This window comes from Leptopilina boulardi, unplaced genomic scaffold (assembly GCF_019393585.1).
Source record: "Leptopilina boulardi isolate dan_hultmark-lab unplaced genomic scaffold, ZJU_Lbou_2.1 LbouV2_208, whole genome shotgun sequence".
Classification (NCBI taxonomy): Eukaryota; Metazoa; Arthropoda; class Insecta; order Hymenoptera; family Figitidae; genus Leptopilina; species Leptopilina boulardi.
In genome coordinates this window covers 545,754-568,245 of record NW_026137761.1, presented here as the reverse complement: position 1 = coordinate 568,245, position 22,492 = coordinate 545,754, and the positions used below count along the sequence as shown (strand labels likewise).

At 34.4% G+C, this 22,492-nt stretch overlaps 1 protein-coding gene across 12 annotated transcripts in view; it reads right to left on the bottom strand.

Moving 5' to 3' along the window:
- The window catches only part of LOC127278580 (potassium voltage-gated channel protein eag), a 1,151,741-nt gene that overhangs the window by 950,363 nt on the left and 178,886 nt on the right, over positions 1–22,492 (bottom strand). For 11 of the 12 annotated variants that reach the window (XM_051300360.1, XM_051300361.1, XM_051300362.1 and 8 more), the window contains one exon: positions 13,978–14,078. The exons of the other annotated variant lie outside the window; for it this stretch is intronic. In XM_051300360.1, the coding sequence (XP_051156317.1) occupies positions 13,978–14,078 (101 nt within the window). The remainder of the gene's footprint in view (positions 1–13,977; positions 14,079–22,492) is intronic. 12 annotated transcript variants of the gene reach the window in all.

The following is a 22,492-nucleotide window of genomic DNA, read 5'->3' as shown; positions in this document are numbered from 1 at the left end:
AGTTTGAACATTTCTGAGAAACAAACACCTGGCCGGTTTACCCACATGATCCGTATCCGTATTTTTATCTGCTATAATAGTACTTGAAAAATAATATAACAATTATAAGTAACGAGCTTTCATGGAATTCGAAAAATGTTTAACTTTTTTGATCCACCAATTTAAATTTTGAGAATATGTTATATTCGTAATTAACGACTAAAAAAACCCGGAGTAACAATCTCCCAGAGAATGTGATTAATGTTTTTTTTTTGATCCGTCATATTGGATATGTCATTTTAAATTTTGAGAATCTAATATCAGTTTCGTAATCAGCGACCAAAAAAAACCCCGAGTAAGGAGCTTCTAGAGAATTTGATTAATGTTTAACTTTTTTGTTTTACCATATTCCTAGCAAACACGTTCTACAAATGTTATATAACTGTGAGGATACAGTTTTATAGAACATTTGTTACAAGCTGGTTATGAATCTGTTATATAACCTCATTGTAACAGAAGTCTAGAACATTGTTACAAGGGAGTTACCGATATGTTCTATATTATGCTAACTTCACAGTTCTGTAACAATGTAAAGTAACATTTCTGTAACACAATCATTACAAATGATCTGTAACTGACGTTGCAACGTAGTTCTAGAACTGTGTCTGAAAAATGTTATGTAGCTGTTCTAAAATTTTGTTGCAGATTAGTTCTGGATGACATTTGTACCTAAAAATGGGAACAATTCTGCAACAGTGTTACATAACATTTCTATAACACTACAACCACAAATTTTTTGTAACTAATATTCTATCGCATATCTAGATCTATATAGGAACAATGATATGTAACTGTTCTAAAATTTTAATGAAGTTCAGTTCTGGAATATATTTGTACCTGAGATTAAAAATTTTGAAGTGTTCATAAGTAGCTTAACTTTTTTCTATGGAATTAATAAATAAATAGTTCATTTTACTTAAGTATGTAGTTAAATTTAAAAAACTAAAATTTTTATATATCACGTAGTCTTAGTGTTTTTTCTTTATATAAGCAATACAGTTTTTAAATCCTCCTCAGTCGCAAATTATCAAATCAATTTTGTATTTATATTCCCATGTTAGGTTAGCGTAATGGTTAGCGTATTAGCCTGTAGAATGATATTGCTCTAGAACAGTTGAAATTTGACACTGTTCAAACCATGTTTATTTTAGAGTTTCCTTTTTCTATTACATCAAGTTTTAATATTTTTATTAAGAATAAAAGTATTTTGCATGTATTTTTAAGTAATAATCGTGCAATAATATTTATGTACCATTTTATAGTTGTTACAAAACAGTTCTAGAACTGTTAAAAATACATTTGTAACCATATTCTAGATCTGTTACAGAATCTTACATATCCGCTGAGAATGATATTTTGCGTAACCAGTGACTCACAGGTTCATAACCGGTTAGAAAACATGTTCTCAAAAAATTTGTAACATTTCTATAACTGACCTGTAACAGTGTTTGCTGGGTTGGATCCGCCATTTTGAATTTTGAGAATTTAATATGGGATTTGTAATCAGCGACTCAAAAAACCCACGAGTAAGGAGCTTCCAGTTAATTTGAATAATGTTTAACTTATTTGATCCGGCATTTTGAATTTTAAGAATATGTTATCATATTCGTAATTAGTAACCCAGCAAACACGTTCTATAAATGTTCTATAACAGTGATGTCACAGTTTTACAGAACAGTTGTTACAAGTTGGTTACGAATCTGTTAGATAACCTCATTGTCATTGAATTCTAGAACATTGTTACAAAAGAGTGACAGAACTGTTCCATATTATGATAACGTCACAGTTCTATAACAATGTTATGTAACATGTCTATAACACGACAGTCACAAATGATCTGTAACTGACGTTCCAAGGTAGTTTTAGAACTGTGCCAGAACAATGTTATGTAGCTGTTCTGAAATTCTGTTGCTGTTAAGTTCTGGAAGACATTTTCTACTACATAAGAATGTGTTAAATATAAATTATATAACTTAATAACAACTTTATTATGCACCACAATAGTACAGGGTGTCCTAAAATTTTAGGGATGTCTGGATATCTCGTAATAATAGCCTTTTTGACAAAAAAATTTAAAAATTTGTTCAGAATAGCAAAATATGTTAAAATGTGCAATTTGATTTTGTTATTCTGAACAATCTTTCATTTAAGTTTCTTTTTCTCAAAAACAAGATCGTTACAAAATACCCAAATGTCTTGGAAATTTCAGGACAACATGTATAACAACACTAGATCGTTGTTACATTCACAGAAAACTAAAAGGTATTAAAATAAGCTGCAACGCTTCTTATTTTAATCAAATTTTTCTTATTTTAATCCATTTTGGTATTAAAATAAGTAAAAATGGATTAAAATAAGAAGCGTTGCAGCTTATTTTAATATCTTTTAATTTTCTGTGTTACTCTTCTTCTCATTTAAAGAACTATGATACATATTCATACTGAAACAATGTTATGTCACAAATATAGATTTTTGTTCCTACACTGTAATACGTTTACGGAACACATATATAATATTTTTTTTATCCCTGTTACGTAATTTAGTTATGTAACAAATACAGAACTCTGTTCCTTACTGGTTACATACCACTTTTCATAGTTGTTACAACACAGTTCTAGAACTGTTACAAATGACTTTGTAACCGCGTTCTAGATTTGTTACATATCTGAACATACCTGCTGAGTACGACGTTTTGCGTAACCAGTGACTCACACGTTCTTAACCAGTTACAGAACATGTTCTCAAGAAATTTGTAACAGTTCTAGAACAGATATATAACAGTGTTTGCTGGGAATCCAAGAAACCCCCGAGTAACGATCTTTCAGTGAATTTGATTAACCCACACAACAAAAGGATATCCTGAAGATATACTAAACTAATGTAGGATATCCTGAAAACGTCCATAGGATATCCTGAGGGTATCCTCAGAACATCCAAACCGCCGTTACGTAGGATATTTTTGGAATATCCTGGGGATATACTGAGGATATTCTGGGATATCCTGGAGATATTTTAGGGATATCCTGAGGATATTCCAGGGATATCCTAGTGATATCGTGTGAATATTCTTGGGATAAACTTGGTATATCGTTAAAATATTCTAGAAATATCGCTAAGATCTCCCTAGGATATCATTATGATTCAAATTTTGACTATTTGAGATAGCGATTTTTTGATACAAATAGGTTTCCCGTGATTGTCAATCATCTTTCAAATCTGGGCCTTAAAGTTGATAATTAGAGCATATATTTAAACCAAAAATGCGTTTTTCGACACTTTAAATTCGTTTTTTATGGGACTGACCGAATGAAAAATTTTTGTTCAAACACACGCACCGAAAGTACACCATTTCTTACCTGTGTAGCGGGAGGGAAAGTTACTTTCCCTCCCGGTGATGTTGTTATTAGGTATTACATATTAATCAAACTATGAACAATTCAAACGTCTGATACACCACAAGTAGTAAGTATAATACTACCAGACACAATCATACCATCATCAATAGTATCCACACTACCGAGTTTGTACTTTCGGTATACGTGTGTTAGAAAAAATGGTATGTGCAACTCGGGAGGAAAATGATTTCCACTCGTGTTTTACAGTTCTCGTTTTCACTCGCAAACCTTCGCCTGCGGCTCGTGCGGCGCTACGCCTCGAACTGCAAACTACACTCGTGGAAATCAACCATTTTCCTCCCTAAATGCACAATATACTATTCGGGCATTATCTTGTTTAGTGACTTTTTTCAACAATAAATTAAAGATTCTGGCCACTGTGCAGCGAAGCTGGGACAGCGAAGACTAGGGACAGGAGGAACAACTCGGTTGTTGGCCCACATGGAGCAATGGGCAAGATTGCGCCAAATAACATAAAATATGTACAGTTGAGCAAGTGTTTCATAGTTAGCGCTTGAGTTGGTTTCAAGAGATGTTTTAAAGAAAAACTAGAAAAAAGAATTCTTGTAGACAAGGTAAATCATTTTAGATATCTTGGAAATACATTATAAATACATCCAAAAAATATGTTTTCCATATTTATTTAATTAATTTGTATGTTAGGGTCGTTTTATGGATACCTTAGGGACATTTTTAGAACGACTCAAGGATATTCTAACCCATAAGATAATATAGACGTACTGTGGATATCCTTAGGCCGTCCTAAGGACATCCCTAATTATTCCAGAATTATCCTTGGGATATCCTTAGCACGTCCTAAGGATATCCTTGGGACGTTCTAAAGATATCCTAATAATATCCGGGGAAATGATTAGGATATCCCTGGGACGTCCTACGGACATCCTTATATATCCCTAGAATATCCTAACCGTCGCTACTTTGGATATCCTTAAAGTATCCTTAGGATATCCCTGGGGTATCCCTAGGATATCCAAGGGATGTTTTTGCAATATCCTAGGATATCTGTTGCTGTGAGGGAATGTTTAATTTGTTTGATCCGGGATATTGGATCCGCCATTTTAAATTTTGAAAATCTGTTAATATATTCGTAATCAGCGACACCAAAAACCCCGGAGTAACAAGCTTCTGGAGAATTTGATTATATTTTAATTTTTTCTTTCCGCTATATTGTATTCGCTATTTTGATTTTTGGAAATCTGATATTAGATTTGTAATTAGGCTATGCTAAACTTTACATATTCACTTTTATAAAAATAAAGATTTTTCTTGTCAAAGTGTTATTAATGGTTTACTGTGCGGCCATCTGGCGTTTACCGAAGTAACCTATAACACGCTGTCCGGTACACATAAATAGTACACAGTAAACACATTAATTTTCACTATTTATTACTCTTTCAAACTCTTTAAAATAATAAATTAATATAAAAAATCATATCTAGAACTCTTTTCATTGAATTATAGAAAAATTTGACAGAATACACTCATATGACAGTTCTCCATATTTTATCTTTCAATTCTCTTATTTCGCATTAACCTCACACAAGGAACGTCTTAAATTACTTGTTACGAACCTAAGAAATTTTTATTAAAAATTATTAAACGGTAAAATTCGATTAATTTAAAAGAGTGATCCTTTGAGATAAATCCAATTTTTTCGGTTAGAGGAGGCACCAAGCTGCCAGAATTTTCATAAGATAAAAATAAATACGCAAAAGAGAAAAGAAAATCTTAATCAATCCTGTTTAATTTGTATGGGGTCGTTAATCCAATTTAAATGACGTATCTGCCAAGCCTTGTACGTGTGTGTAAAAAAAATTCTGAAATTTAGGATTTTGACCAATGGCAAAACAACAATAAAATTCAACACTTTTAATACACTATTTATTAGAAAAATTGTTATTTAAAAAAAAGAAGTTACAATTAATAAAGTTATCTCACTCATAAGGAGTGAGACACAAATAAAGAAAACAATGAAAAAGGTTATCATGCGTAAAAATATTAGCGGAACGATCCATTTATATTTTCTTACTCACCACACTCCTTACAATTACCGATGAGTTGCACAATTTTATTATCGCTCCTCATCGGGTGAAACGAAAACTTACAAACAAAAAAAAAATAGTTCTTGTATATAGAAATTTTATTTTTATGCACTATTTGGCAAGATAGCGCGCGAAAAAGAACTTTTACGGGTCCAACGGGCTCGAGGGGCGCAGGCACCACGCATGCGGACTGGCCGGTTCGAAAACAAAAATTTGAAAATTTAAGATTTCTTATATTGTCCGAATTTTTCCCGAACTCGCCTTCCGATGGACTGCAATGATTTTTGCACTTAGACCAGCCTCTAGCCATCGGCTCTGAATTTAGGTGGGGTTATTTATTGTAATTATGATTTTGAATTTTTACCCCTACATCACCAGATATCCTAGGATATTCCAAAAACATCCCTTGGATATCCTAGGGTTATCCAAAGTAGCGGCGGTTAGGATATACTAGGGATATCTAAGGATGTCCCTAGGACGTCCCAGGGATATCCTAATCATTTCCCCGGATATTATTAGGATATCCTTAGGACGTCCTAAGGATATCCACAGTGCGTCTATATTATCTTATGGGTTAGAATATCCTTGAGTCGTTCTAAAAATGTCCCTAAGGTATCCATAAAACGACCCTAACATACAAATTAATTAAATAAATATGGAAAACATATTTTTTGGATGTATTTATAATGTATTTCCAAGATATCTAAAATGATTTACCTTGTCTACAAGAATTCTTTTTTCTAGTTTTTCTTTAAAACATCTCTTGAAACCAACTCAAGCGCTAACTATGAAACACTTGCTCAACTGTACATATTTTATGTTATTTGGCGCAATCTTGCCCATTGCTCCATGTGGGCCAACAACCGAGTTGTTCCTCCTGTCCCTAGTCTTCGCTGTCCCAGCTTCGCTGCACAGTGGCCAGAATCTTTAATTTATTGTTGAAAAAAGTCACTAAACAAGATAATGCCCGAATAGTATATTGTGCATTTAGGGAGGAAAATGGTTGATTTCCACGAGTGTAGTTTGCAGTTCGAGGCGTAGCGCCGCACGAGCCGCAGGCGAAGGTTTGCGAGTGAAAACGAGAACTGTAAAACACGAGTGGAAATCATTTTCCTCCCGAGTTGCACATACCATTTTTTCTAACACACGTATACCGAAAGTACAAACTCGGTAGTGTGGATACTATTGATGATGGTATGATTGTGTCTGGTAGTATTATACTTACTACTTGTGGTGTATCAGACGTTTGAATTGTTCATAGTTTGATTAATATGTAATACCTAATAACAACATCACCGGGAGGGAAAGTAACTTTCCCTCCCGCTCGTCGGAAAAGAAATACTTTTCTCCCGCTACACAGGTAAGAAATGGTGTACTTTCGGTGCGTGTGTTTGAACAAAAATTTTTCATTCGGTCAGTCCCATAAAAAACGAATTTAAAGTGTCGAAAAACGCATTTTTGGTTTAAATATATGCTCTAATTATCAACTTTAAGGCCCAGATTTGAAAGATGATTGACAATCACGGGAAACCTATTTGTATCAAAAAATCGCTATCTCAAATAGTCAAAATTTGAATCATAATGATATCCTAGGGAGATCTTAGCGATATTTCTAGAATATTTTAACGATATACCAAGTTTATCCCAAGAATATTCACACGATATCACTAGGATATCCTCAGGATATCCCTAAAATATCTCCAGGATATCCCAGAATATCCTCAGTATATCCCCAGGATATTCCAAAAATATCCTACGTAACGGCGGTTTGGATGTTCTGAGGATATCCTCAGGATATTCTAGGATATCCTATGTACGTTTTCAGGATATCCTACATTAGATTAGGATTTCCTGAGGATATCCGTTTGTTGTGAGGGTAGTAGAAGGGACAGTCTCTGGGTCTATTGGTCATTGCATTTTTGCTGACGTTTTGGATCTTACACCGCAAGTGTGAGAACAGAAATCGTCCAGCCGCAACGTAACACCTTCTTGGAATTAGATTTTGTTACAACCATAGTTATAAATTATATACTAAAATATATTATTTATTTATAAAATTTTTTTATACTTTTTTATACTGATTTAGGTAATAATAGAAAAGAACCAGTAAATTCTTTTAATTTTACTGCTTTCATCAATTGGAAATTTCATATATAAATTTCACTCTGTAAAAGGGGTATATATTACACCCCATTTTATTGTAGAAAATAGTAATACTATTTTCTTTTTTTTAATTGGGACTTTTGTTCCATATGGCAGGTGCACGTGCATTTGTTTTGGTATAGTAGCTTGTAGACCGGCTGACCCAGAGGGGAGTAGGAGGAATTGAGATAACCGAGGCGATGGACAGAGCCTGGCCCTTAATGCATTGCACCTATAAGTATTGGTGTATAGCGCGCAGGCTTTGATGTACTTTGCCTAGCTACGACCGTAAAGCCCATGATGGTGTGTGTGTCTGCGTTCGCTCTACCCCCCATTAACCCATGAGTGCAAGAAAGACGCGAAATGCAAATGATGATCCCTTTTTTTAGAATTGATAAGTGGTGACAGTGACCTTTTTTCTTATTTCTAATGTATATGTATATTATTTTAAACGTCCTTAATATTACAAATGTAACTTTGTTTCATCAATGCTACAAACATTATAACCAAAGAAAATTAATAATGCAAGATTACACTACCGTCCGAAATTGTGCGAACGCTTACACCGCGAGTCATTGAAAAACATACTCGCGTGAAAATAAAGATAACTCTGAGAGAAATTAACGTAGAGACTTTTCCCTTATAGCGTTGGAAAGCTTATTAAATTTCGAAAAAAATGATACCTATTTGAATGAGATTGCTTAAATAGGTTTAAATATATCATGTTACAAAGTTGAAAAAATAATTGTAATTTTTTGCTTATTTCCTACCTTGACTTTAACCTCTTGCATGGTCCAGGAAAATCGACGAAAAAAATTGTCCTTTAACATAATTATTCCTTGAAATCTAAGCTTTCCATTGATTCCAAGAACAATAAAAAATGTTGACGGGTTTGCCAGTAATTGAAAAAAAAGGACGAGCGTGCACGAAAAAAAATTCGACCGTCAATCGCTCGATTTTCCCGTCTCGCTGCCTCTTTCGTTCGTGCGCCAGGGCCGAAACAGAGGATTTTGATTAGGCGCTTTCCGGGCACCATTAATTTCATTATTTTTGCCTTTTTGTGAACATAAATTATTTGTATAACGCGAAAGATATCATAATTGTGCGAGGGGCTGTTCACTGAAAATCCAATTGAACAATATTTGAGAATTCATTAAAGATTTTTAAGGATTGCTAGTCATTTTTGTAATTCCTATTTTGAAATTAAGGGAAATAGTGCTTTCATTTTATTTGAAGTAATTACTTGCAAGAGTAAGATTGCAAGAAAAATAGATTAATTGTATAATTCGCCGCCGAATTCGCTCGTATGTCTCCGTAACCATTCGTGACTCGCAACAATTCTTACTGCATGATTTAGAATTTTACTGGAATCGACGAGATTCGTTTGGATTCGCATAGTATTCGACAAATTCGAACGTCCTTTTCAATAATCGTCGGTAATCTCCAATTAAAATACAATATATTCAGAATCAAGAAATTTACATTTTCTTATGTTAATTGATGAATATTCGGAAGATACCTAGTATATTCTCTACATTACAAATCGGGTATTCGAGAGTGAACAGCCCCTCGTAATTGTGTTATAAGTTAATTATACAGTTATTAAAATTAAATAAATGTAATAAAAATTATATATTTTATTATTAAAAAATTCAATTTGACCAACGAGGTTTTTGATTCTTAATAATAAATTGTTTAAGGATTATAAATATATTTTAATTTTTACAAAACTTTAATTGTATAATTATTTTATTTATGATTGATTAAAAAATTAATATCTCTATGTATGTGAAATATTTTAATAATGAAATATATAATTTTTATTACATTAATTTCATTATTTTTGCCTTTTTGTGAACATAAATTATTTGTATAACGCGAAAGATATCATAATTGTGTTATAAGTTAATTATACAGTTATTAAAATTAAATAAATGTAATAAAAATTATATATTTTATTATTAAAAAATTCAATTTGACCAACGAGGTTTTTGATTCTTAATAATAAATTGTTTAAGGATTATAAATATATTTTAATTTTTACAAAACTTTAATTGTATAATTATTTTATTTATGATTGATTAAAAAATTAATATCTCTATGTATGTGAAATATTTTAATAATGAAATATATAATTTTTATTACATTTATTTAATTTTAATAACTGTATAATTAACTTATAACACAATTATGATATCTTTCGCGTTATACAAATAACTTATGTTCACAAAAAGGCAAAAATAATGAAATTAATGGTGCCCGGAAAGCGCCTAATCAAAATCCTCTGTTTCGGCCCTGGCGCACGAACGAAAGAGGCAGCGAAACGGGAAAATCGAGCGATTGACGGTCGAATTTTTTTTCGTGCACGCTCGTCCTTTTTTTTCAATTACTGGCAAACCCGTCAACATTTTTTATTGTTCTTGGAATCAATGGAAAGCTTAGATTTCAAGGAATAATTATGTTAAAGGACAATTTTTTTCGTCGATTTTCCTGGACCATGCAAGAGGTTAAAGTCAAGGTAGGAAATAAGCAAAAAATTACAATTATTTTTTCAACTTTGTAACATGATATATTTAAACCTATTTAAGCAATCTCATTCAAATAGGTACCATTTTTTTCGAAATTTAATAAGCTTTCCAACGCTATAAGGGAAAAGTCTCTACGTTAATTTCTCTCAGAGTTATCTTTATTTTCACGCGAGTATGTTTTTCAATGACTCGCGGTGTAAGCGTTCGCACAATTTCGGACGGTAGTGTAATACAACAATGTTGCAACCTACATTAAAACTAAATTCCCAAAAATTAGTAATGTAACATTGTTACAACAATGTTACAATTTTGTTACGTACGAAAGAAATTATTTAGTAATTTCAAACAATTAATATCAAAAGTATTAACACCATTAATTCAAAACACCGTGGGCTTTTGAGATGGCCCAAATTTCTAAGGCACTCGGAGGTTTAGACTGCCAAGGCCTGAAGGGCCTTGTATTTAGAATGAGATCGATTTATTCCCTAGTTGCCGAAAATCTCTATAGAAGGAGAATTTTTCTCGGTTATGCACTTGAATTATATTTCTTATTAGGAAAGGAAATAGTAAAAGAGAAACTATTTTAACAATTTTAGGTTTATTTATCTATTGAAAGTTACAGCGATTTAAATACCGAAGTACATCTCTCAAACAATATTTTAGGAAAAAGGTTGAAAGGAAAAGATTTAAATAATAACGATACAATTTTTACCTTACATTACCGCCGAAGATGGTATCTCCTCGACGGGCGTAATTCTCTCTTCGCGCACTTATTTACGCGATTGTCGTTTGCTCACTTAATATCTAGGTTTTTCCAAACGTCGCATACGAAACGAACGCGGGCCCTATGCGCACTCGGTCGGTCTCTCAACTGGACTTCCCAAAAATTAAATTACTTTAAAATTTTAAGAAAACCCTTTTCGCACATGATTCTAAAACAGCCCTAGTACACTTCGGAGTGTATTTGATTTTATTTTCGTCCGGCCGAAATTAATCGTATAAGCATACAATCAATTTCGGGTCTCTGGTACCGGACGGGAGCGCGTTGGTTTTTTAATTGGTGGAGGCACGGGTGTTATCCCGTCTTTCACCAAGACCGTACTAAACATCGAATTATGGGCCAGAGACACCTCGTCGATTCGCTTAGGGATGTTAGGTAGGAAATTAATGCTGCATTGGAATTTTGCCAATAAGTGGAAATGGTAGCAGGGGCGTTGTCCCTGTTGCCATGCGGTTTTTAGCTGACTTCGCTTTTGACAGGAAGTCGCTAAAATAATTTTTAGAATTGGAAATAAAATTATTTCCAAATAATAAAATGTTGCATGTTATCCTTGTTAGGATAACTCATCAAAAAATGGGAATTTTCCTTTTCAGGAAAATTCCAGGTGCATCCTTGAATGTACCCTAAAAATACATTCTTTTAATTTTCAATACAATTCCGACATTGGGTGAATTATTTTTAATATTATTTCATGCCCAATGTTGATTCGGAATCGGAGCCTGCGAGTGAATCAAAATAAATACATGTGCTCTTATTCCGACCACATGTAGCATGGTTTGTAGGTTTGAATGTGACGAAAGAGGCAAGAGTTACGAAAGGCTGTGAGTGAGAAGCATAATAATATATTGGTGTCTTTGAGTATAGCGAATCCTGTGGAGTCTCCAGTCCACAATTAGTATGTGTGTCTGTAGCGTATAAGACCAGCGAGTGCGAAAGAGTCAACGTCAATCCCATATGCGACAGCCACTAACTAGAAAGAGACGCGCAACTATAGTAAATGCAAAAGAGAAACTCATGCGGCTGAGAGAGAACGCGAGTGGTGGCCCCACTAACCGGCGCGGAATATTATTTTAATTTCAGTTTTGATAATTACAATTTCTAAATTTTGGTTCAATAAATTCCAAATTTCATAGTTGATTTACGTCGATGTAACTATTTACATAGATTAAATAATAATAATGATAATAATAATATTTAGGTATAATCATGCGAATTCATGCGTATCTATTCATCCCATTACATTCTAAGGAGTATAGGCATGGATACCTGATGGTCCGCGACGCTATACAGGTTATCCAGATTACCATCGGTGTTTATCATTCGGGAACATTGCGGCAAGGTCTATTGGATTTAGAATATTAAACAGAACTAAAATTTCGAAACCGCAACCTTCCCAAAAATTCAGTTCGCAAGTTTACAGGTTGTTTATAGGTTAGGAACTTTGCGGTTTGTTTACCTCAACTCAGAAAGACCTCGCAAGCCTCGCTTTCATACTCGCAAAATTCCTAATTGGTAACTTCGCTGTTTATGAATTGGGAAGTTTGCAACAAGGAAGACGAAGCCTGCGGCGTCATTCGGAGTCCGAATATCATATTTGTATAATTTAATTTTCATTAGTTCCTGAGTTATTCGCGAAAAACATCAGGAAGCTTACCGCAAGGTTCCGATGGTACTGAAATACGTGGGAACCCTGTACGTGCGCTCCTTCACGTTGTCGCGGGTCATCGAACGTCCAATTTATAAACTAATAATAATAATATAAGAATATGGTTAATGACCCGTAGCGAGTTCAAGAGCTGAAAAGAAATATTTTTAATTTCGAAATACATTTTATTTCTAATTTCCCAATTGCATTTGAGCGGAGGTATAGTTCACTATACCGGGGATGCTGACGCATGGAATTCCATAGCGATAGCATGAGCCTTGGACTTGCTGTTCGAGAAATAAAACGAGTCCAGGGCAATTAAAATATAATTTAGCAAATAATAATTTGAAATTAAAATATTAAATGGTAAAAAAAATAATTAAATTTATTGTAAAGGTTCGACGTTACAATTTTATCCCTATCACTAAATTTTTAATAAAATTAATAAAGTAACATTGTTACATAAATGTTACAATTCCGAAATTAAGTTTAAATAAAATAAATAATGCAACATTGTTACATCAATGTTACAATTTTATAATTAAATTCCAAATAAGTGGTTGTTGTAACAATGTTACACTAGCGTTGCTTTCCCCATATAAACAATATTTTGGTTTCTAATTTTATTGCAGAGTTGATATATATATATATATATATATATATAAAGAGAATATTCTTGCTCGGAATAGTAATTAAAAGAAATTAATATTTAAAATAGTCTGAAATCTCTGAAACACATAAAAAAGAATATTCTAATAATTATTGCCTTCTTTTTCTAGCATAAAAAATTTAACTGTTCTTTACCCGAGTTTGTTTCCTTTGCGGAATAGAGTGATGACTTCATTCAACATTATCTGCATGAATCAAATTTCCTTTACACCTGGTAGCAAGGCGAGTTATCCTCAAAGCATTCCCAGCAATATCAAAATAAAAAGAAAAGAATTTCAAAAAAAAATGAAGTTAGATTATTTTAATTAGTTTTGTTATTAAAAAAAATTAATTTTTTTAAATTGTTAGGTATTACCGTAACATTACTCATGAACACATTTTTTATAAATCCCAATAAATATTTTATCATTTTTTATTGTTTAAATAACATTTTAGTGACCTTTGTGTTTCTAACGCTTTTTCAACGCTTTTCTGTTCAAAACGTGTTTGATCCATCCGCTAAGGGAGCGAAATCGGTGAGGTTCACTTGGGTAGTGTTCCTTGTCAGTGTAATCTCTGGGAGAATGAAATTGTTTTGAAAATATCTAATTTACCAATATTTTTATTTTTTTGTACTTCAGATTAAATTTATTTCAAGTTTAGTGGTTAATTTTTCCTGTTTAGATAAAAGAGGTACCTAATACATAATGTTTATTGTATGAAAAAGATATACTACCTCAGCTCGATTGAAACCTGAAATTTTGCAGAAGGTTTCGTTGCAATAAACGATTGGAAAATCAACTATTTGAGCATTGGCCAGTAAGAAACTGCTATCAGCTGAAACCAGAAAAAAAATATTTATTACTATATTTAGCACATGACACAATAAATTTATAGTTATTGTAATTTATATTTTTGAATTAACAACATAATTAATAATAATGAATTGATTAAAAATTAATTACTAATAAATAACGTACTAAAATTTTTTAGACTTTTGTTGAAACTCGTTTACAATAAAATGGTGTAATATAGTAAAATCAATACTAATACCTTGGTGAGAAGGATGGTACTGTATGGATAGAAAAAGTTAAATGTGTTTTAATTCTGTAACTCATTTTTGGACATCGAGGAAGAGCAGAAATATTTATTTCCTGTCGGATTGTGCTAACTGAATTCTAACCGAAAATTAAGTAATCTTGTTTAATTAATTTTACGAGGTCTTAAATAATAATTAAATAATCTAATAATAATAATAAGTTAATAATCATTAAATAATCTTCGTCGTAAACCCCGGCAAGAAGCCTGGAATAGAAAAGAATTAAAGTTATCTCATATTCGTATACTAAATTGAAAAATTTTAATTCCATTTAATACCTGATTTTTCCACTTTTTCGAAGTAATCGAAATAAGATAGATGGCCAACAAATGAATTTGTTTGTAAAGTTTAATAAATTCAAACGTGAAGAATCAGAAATTGAACATATATTGTCTCAAAATTTTGTCAGGTTATGCGTTGAATATAAAATAGCCGCCTTTACTTTTTTATGGGAATAATGTAGATTATGAGTAAAAAAATAATTCAGATTTTTTTCAATAAATAAATTATTAATAAAATGTTTTTTTATTCATTCAAATATATTCTATTTATATTCTATTTCATATTGCACGCTTTACGAAAAGGGAATTAAAAGGGATTCAAGTTTGCTGATGTCTATTTCTTACATAGACTTACGAAATAACAAAAAAATCAGGTATTAAATGGAATTGATTTTTTAAATTCTTTTTAATTAATGCCTTCTTGCCGGGACCTTGAAGTGATCCTACATCTGCAACATCTTCCAGAAGAAAATGTATGAAAGATAGTGAAACGACAGCAACGGATATTAAATTTGATTTAAATCAACATTAGATACAAATATGAATAAATACCTATCTGAAAATTATCATAATATATCCTAGCCTACAGTTCCTGATAACGTAACAGCAGATGGTTACACACGCCAACAAAATTTGATTCAATTTACTTTCCAACAATCAGACAACATTTTTCCGAAGGTTTTCGACGTGCTGAATCCGAATCCGGCCTCAAAATTCACCATGCACGTCAGGTTTTCGAGTTATTCTAACCTTAAAGTGCAAAAATCCGTTTTTTAATTACATTTGAGATGCAACATCAAGAAACAATTTTTTTCCAAAATGTCAATATTGCGTCTAAAAGTGCTATTTTTCCCCCTTTAAACCCCATTTTGAAAATTTAAAAAATCTTCATTCGTCTCTGAGTAATCGTTCATTCAATTTTCTGAGTATGGCGAATTCTTCGATATTTAAAAAAATCGTCCGCCATATTGAATCCATTTTGAATTTTGATAATCTGTCATCGAATTCGTATTCATCGACCCCAAAAACACTCAAGTATCAAATTACAAGCAAATACAATCAATTTTTAAAAAATCGTCATATTGAATCCGCCATTTTGAATATTTAAAATCTGACATCGAATTCGTGTTTAGTTATACCAAAAATCTTCAGAACTATTTGAAATTTAGATGTTTGTAGTAATATTCTTCTATATTATCGAAGTTTTATCTGTTCCTATTTAGTTTTGGAATATCGAAGATTTCGCCATACTCAGAAAATTGGATGAACGATTACTAACAGACACAAAAGAAGATTTAAAGAATCTTTTAAATTATTTTTAAAGGGGAAAAATAGCACTTTCAGATGCAATATTAATCTTATGGAAAAAAATTAACTCTTGATGTTGCATAACCTCAAATGCAGTTAAAAAATGGTTTTTTTGCACATTACGGTTAGAATATCTCGAAAACCTGACGTGCAGGGTCAATTCTGAGACCGGATTCGGTTTTAGCACGTTGAAAACCTTTGGAAAAGTATTGTCTGATTCTTGAAAAGTAAATTTTGTCGGCCTGTGTTATTTTTTAGTATTACAATGATTGTAGTGAAAAAATAACTTATATTACAAGAAATGGAACTAATTAACACTAGAACTACCGACGGGACAAATTGTCCGGCCGCGCATGTTTCTTCTAGTGTATTTTCCATTAAGGGAGTCTTAAATTATAATGATGACTGGGTAATAATAAGCACTTTTTTATGTTTACTAACATTTTGATTATTTTGGATTGCTTTTGAAATTGGAAAATTGAAGAAACCGCGTTAAATTAATATCCAATGTCGGTAAGGTAGAAAACCATATTTCCGACTAACAAGGTAAAATTACCAAGAAAACACTGTATTCAGAATGTTTTTAATGCAGAGGTTAGAATTAGTAAAAATAATTGTGTTTTGTTTAAATATACGTTTCTTTAATAAATAATCATTTATTTTTGCTTCTAATTTAATTTTCCATCGTTTCTGCATCCATTTAATTGCTTTTTCTTTCAGTGCGTTTACAAGCTTATGAGAATTTCGGATACCGAAATGTACTTGTATCCGAGATTCTCACGAATTCATTTACCAGCTATTGAGCTTGTAACCGAAATCCGCGGTTCTTGTATATTTTATTTTTTACTGGTATGACTGAAAAATACCATGCCTAGTAGGTAGGCAACCGCACTACCGAGTTGTGCCGTGGGGTACTGAAACAACGATTTTCAATAATCATCTGTTAGGGTAAGTCCGGGGGAGTTGGCCAATTCAAATATTTTATAGAATTTGCTGCTAGGTATCGCTTATTAAAGAGATTCGTGTGTTCGATAAAAAAACATTAATTCTGTTGCAAATGACATTTTTTATGACATATATTACAACAAGACACTCCAAAAAAGATTTTCAAATTTAAATATGATCAAATAAAATAATCACTATTGTGTAATTAAATCTTAAAAACGCGTATCACATCAGGATTTTGAATAAAGTGGAGGTAAAGTCTCCAAAAACAGTGTTTTTGAGGGCTTTAATTTTTTTTTCCTTAACCAGACGTGCTAGACACTTCTATATATGCTTAAATTAAAGCTTAGATCGTACACTTTAAGACTCATTTACGCAGGATTTAAAAAAATTTGAAAATTTGAAAAAAATGGAGGTAAATACCCCAAAAATCTTTTTGGGTTACTTGAACCTAATTTTTTTTTAAAATTAAAAATTTTTTTTTTCTTGCCCATATGAGTCTTAAAGTGTAAGTTATAAAATTTAATTTAAGCCTATATAGAAGTCTCTATCACGTCAGGTTAAGGAGAAAAAAGATTCTGAAAACCCTCAAAAACAGGGGTTTTTGGAGACTTTACCCCCACTTTACTCAAAATCCTGACGTGATACGCAATTTTGTAACCCGGGATCGTGTTCAGGACACAAAAATAAATTGGAAACCACTCTGATATCTCAAAAAATACCTTTTAGACATGTTGTGTTGGTGAGACAGACAAACAGAAAGCGCTTATCGAAGACTGGATTCAGTGCAATTATTGTCACCTTTGGGTTCTTGAAAATTTCACTGAATTTAATAATAAATGTTCGAAATGTGGCCCGAAGAAGAAAAGAAGACATTAATCACTTTAAATTAAGAATTATGATAAAGCGAAAAGCCAAAGAATGATTTTAAAGTATTGGCCATCTCTCCCGTACGCCTATGACCATCTCCCCCGTACATTCCGGGAGAAATGGCCAAACGTGTTTTTTAAAAAATATTAATTTTAAGATTGTTTACATTTAAAAAATTTATCATTTTTATTATTATTTGTAATGTTTAATGTTTAATTAGCAATAAAAGTTAATACATAAATCACTTTCTTCTTATTTTTACAGGCCATTAAAAAAACTATAGCCAACTCCCCCCGACTTACCCTAATAATTTGTATTGTTAAAAATGCTATTTACACTGTTTTTTGACACAAAAATTAGATGATCTTCCCAATAAAAAAATAATTGACGATTTATCTTCATTTCTTCAAATGTTATTAATTATTTAAATAATTTTTTTATTAATTTAACACCCGTTTATCAAAAATAGTTCATAATATAGGGCTCGTTGGATGCGCATTTTGATAAGCATTGGAATGGTGTTTTTAAAATTATTTTAGAATAATTTTATATGTTCGAAAAATATTTCATTTTTTATTAACTTTTGTTAGTTAATTAAATAATATCTCGAAAACATAAAACAATGCTATCTCTAAAATTTAACCATCGATTTATTATGACTTTAACAATATTCATGATTTTTATCACTTCAAAATGAGGGAGAACATGTTTAAATGTTATAAACAAATTTTATTTTTTAAATAAATTGTTTAAAACTTAATATTTTTTTGAAAAAATAATTTTTGTCTAAAATTTTAAGGTCTTTTGCGTTATAACGAAATTATTGAATTAATTTAATTTATTAATTAACAACCCCTTTTTAAGTTACAAAAAGAAAACCCAACGTTAAAAAATGTCAGACGCCAGCCAATTTTTAAATGGAATTGGCAAACCAGAAAAACCACGAAATAACCCCAAAACTCAAAATTAATCAAATAATCTCAGAGGAGATTCTGTCGAGAACGAAAGTCGCAAAAAGGGACACGACCCTTGAGACACGACACAACAAAATTGGACTTACCCACGTCGACAAATTCACAAAAAGACACTCTGGTGATCCTTCCAAACTCCTTGAATCCAACAAGTCGACCAAAACCCCGCTGTTGTGATGACTCGGAATTGACAGGAATATTTTCGAGATCTGCTCCAATAAAAGAAAACACCCACGTTCACCTTTTAATATTTCCTTTATTTTACAATCCTCAAAACACACTGTGTCACACGACACTTTTATCAAAGAAAACACTCCAAAAATCTCGACACACGCTCTAGACTCTACTCGCTCTCAGTGTACCTCTATTGATTTCCACTTCGATCGCCTTCGTCTCCGTCTCGTTCCATAAGTGGCCGCCGTGATGGCGCCACCTCCCGGACTCCTGCGTTGTCTCTGCTCCAAATCCCAAACGCGCGAAACCCAACCCCAGTCAAAAATTGCCTTGTGACGAATTACTTCGTCACAAACACCTCCCCCCTAGGCCGTTACTACTCCCAGCAGTAACGCCTACCCACAACACCAAAACCCAAGTCGAAAAATTGTCCGTCCCTTGTCGACTACATGGAGGACTACATTTTGTCCAAGGTCCTTGAAGCTTTTGTTGTTGATCTCGTTCCCTTTGTCTCATATTACCCTTGTCGAAATTCCTCCTCGAATCTAAAATTATATTATCATTAGTAAAAATTAATGAGGTCGTGGGGAAGATATCGTTTAAGGTCTGAGACATGAATTTTAGGGATACGACGACTTTCATTGTCGCATAAGACAAAAACCGTCGGCGATAATTTCTCCACAATCTCGAAAGGGCCTTCATATTTCGGTGCGAGTTTTGTCGCAAAATTCCGTGTACCACTCGACAATTTGTGTGATTTACGGAGTACTAGATCACCCACGTTAAACAACCTCTCACATCGATTACGGTTATAGTACTCGGTCTGTCGATCACGTTCTTTGTCGATAAATTTCGCTATCAAGTCTCGCAACGCATCCAACCTCTTTACCCTGTCTACCCAATCTTCTGGCGCAATTCTTCTAACCTGATCTCGTGGTTCCACCTCCCGTCGCAAACTTTTAACCAGTCGAGGATGTCTTCCGTAATTCAAAAATGCGGGAGACGTTTTAGTCGCCACCTGTGTCGCAGTGTTCATAGCATGGCGAAACTCATGAACATGAAGATCCCAGTCGCCATGATCATTCCCTATAAAAGTCGCAATCATGGTCTTCAATGTGCAGTTACTCCTCTCCACAGGATTAGCTTGCGGGTGGTAGGGTGGTGATGTGTTTGACACCATATTCCTGAAGCGTTTCCTTGAGGAACTTGTTGTCGAACTCCTTCCCATTGTCTGTTAATAAAAAGTCAGGGGTTTCCCAGCGAAAGAGGACCAATTCTTTAAATGCTTTGACCACCGACTTTCCATCAGCTGATCGCAACGGCTTCACCTCAACCCACCTCGAGAAAAGATCTTGGAACACGACAAGATATATACACCTACTCTTGCTTGGTGGAAACTCCATCGTGTCCGCTGCCACTACAGCCCAAGGTCGCTCAACTATCCTCTGTCCCATTAGTCCTGCCGGTCCTGCTTGTGATGCTTTGTGAAGCTGACACTGGGGACATCGAGTGACATACTGGTGGACATCATTCCAGATTCCTTGCCAGTAATATTCTCTCGCCACTCGATTGTACGTTTTCTCCACCCCCAAATGACCTGCCGACGCCAATCCATGGCCGTCGTGGAGAACTCTCTCTCTGTACTCCTCAGGTACCACCAGTTTCCAACCATCCTCGTCGCCAACAATCGGAAGGAGTAACGGGTCACTCCTATGTCGATAGAGATGATCGTTCTCAATTTTCCATCCACGAAAACGCTCCGGGAATTGTCGAACCAAATCTCGTCGCTTAAGGTACCATTGGTACCTTCATTGTCGAGAAAATACCCCAAGTAGGTAACCCTAGAGCACCCAAACTCACATTTCTCTGGGTTAACCACAAATCCCGCGTCTGCCAACTTCTTCAAAACTATCTCTAGCCATTTCACGTGTTCGTCGAAAGTATCTGTCACAATTATTATATCGTCGAGATAACCAAACACGTGAGGTTCAAATTCCGGTCCGAAAAGAGCATCAATTACTCGTTGAAAGGTCATCGGCGCGTTAGTCAAACCGAATGGCATTCGTCGATATTGCCACAGTCCTGAGCCGGGGATGGCAAAGGCCGTGTACTTTCTGCTCTCTTCTGCCATTGGAATTTGGTGATATGCCAGTTTCAAATCGATCTTCGACAAGTATCGCGCCTTCCTCAACTTTTCGAGTATGGAGTCTATCGTCGGAATTAAATAGGCGTCCTTGACGGTAACCTTGTTGACATCCCTGTAGTCCATACACATTCGAAAATCTCCATTCCCTTTTCTGGCAATCACCGGTGCACTCCTCCAGTCGCTACTTGATGGTTCGATCACGCCTTGCCCATGTAGTCTCTGGCGATGCTGTACTGGTGTCTCGTCTGTAACCCTTATATGATGTTCCGTCAGATTTGTCACCCCCAGTACGTCAGATTCTGGAAGAACCAATCGGTTAACCATTTCTTGAATGATCTCTCTTTGTTTGTCCGTCAACGCAGAGATTCCAGCGCATTCAGCGTAGATCGACTCATCACTCTCAATCCCATCCTTGACGCCAAAAACATGCCAGTCGCCATTGAAAACTCTCCACAACCCCAGTCCCAATTGTACCTCCATATTACAGGCTTTGCAGAAATCCACACCCAAAATTATATCTTGTACTACTGAACTAAGGACCTTGACGCTAAACGGTTGAGAATGGCCATCCACCTCGTTGTTCAAATTCAACAATCCAGCTGTCTCAGTTACTCCTCCAATGGCGCTTCTTATCGATGTATTGCAAGGCTGGATGCGGCTCTTATAAGGCTCAGCCACTCTGTCGCTAATCACCGAGATCATCGCTCCAGGGTCGAAAAGTGCCTCATAAGATTTGTCGCCAATGGTCATTCGAAAGAAATAACGATTTTCCATCTGACTGCCGTCTACATCCTTGTCGAATAAGGGTTCTGGGTCAGCTGTGCCCGTCACAGCCTCTCCCCTCCCCTGGACTATTGGTACTGACTCCATCTCAGTATCTTTAGTCCCATCTGTCACTAACACGTTTTTGAGTGGATGTTCTCCACTCTCTCATCACTACGTTTGAGTGGTCTCTTCCCACTCTGTTGCCCACTACAGGATGCACCCTCGTTGATGGGGAAAAAATTTAACCCTCTTGGTTTACTCTTCTTTTCCCCTGAACCTTCTCCAACCCTGGTCGCTACCCCGTCGTTAAGAATCGGTTTTAATGATTCTTCAGTGGGTTGGAGGGGGGTACAGACCCGCTCTGTGCCCCCCATTGTCCGTTTCCCAAAGCGGCCCTCACTTGGACGCAATTCGGACAATTAAGGAAATTCACGCCAGGTGATCGACAAACAAGGCATGACTCGACCTGGACTCTAGCTGGGCACTGTGCCGCGAAATGACCACGCTGTTGACAAACAAAGCATGTCCTCATGGGGCATTCCGAAACTTTGTGTCCGACCATTTGACATGTGAAACATGCCCCCACAAATGGCTTCGACCCGCCCGTCGCAATTTGTGTTGTATGTCCATTGTTTCTAACTCCTTGTTTTGGTGGAAATTGGCGCTTGCCTTTCCCAGCGGCCACTGTCGCA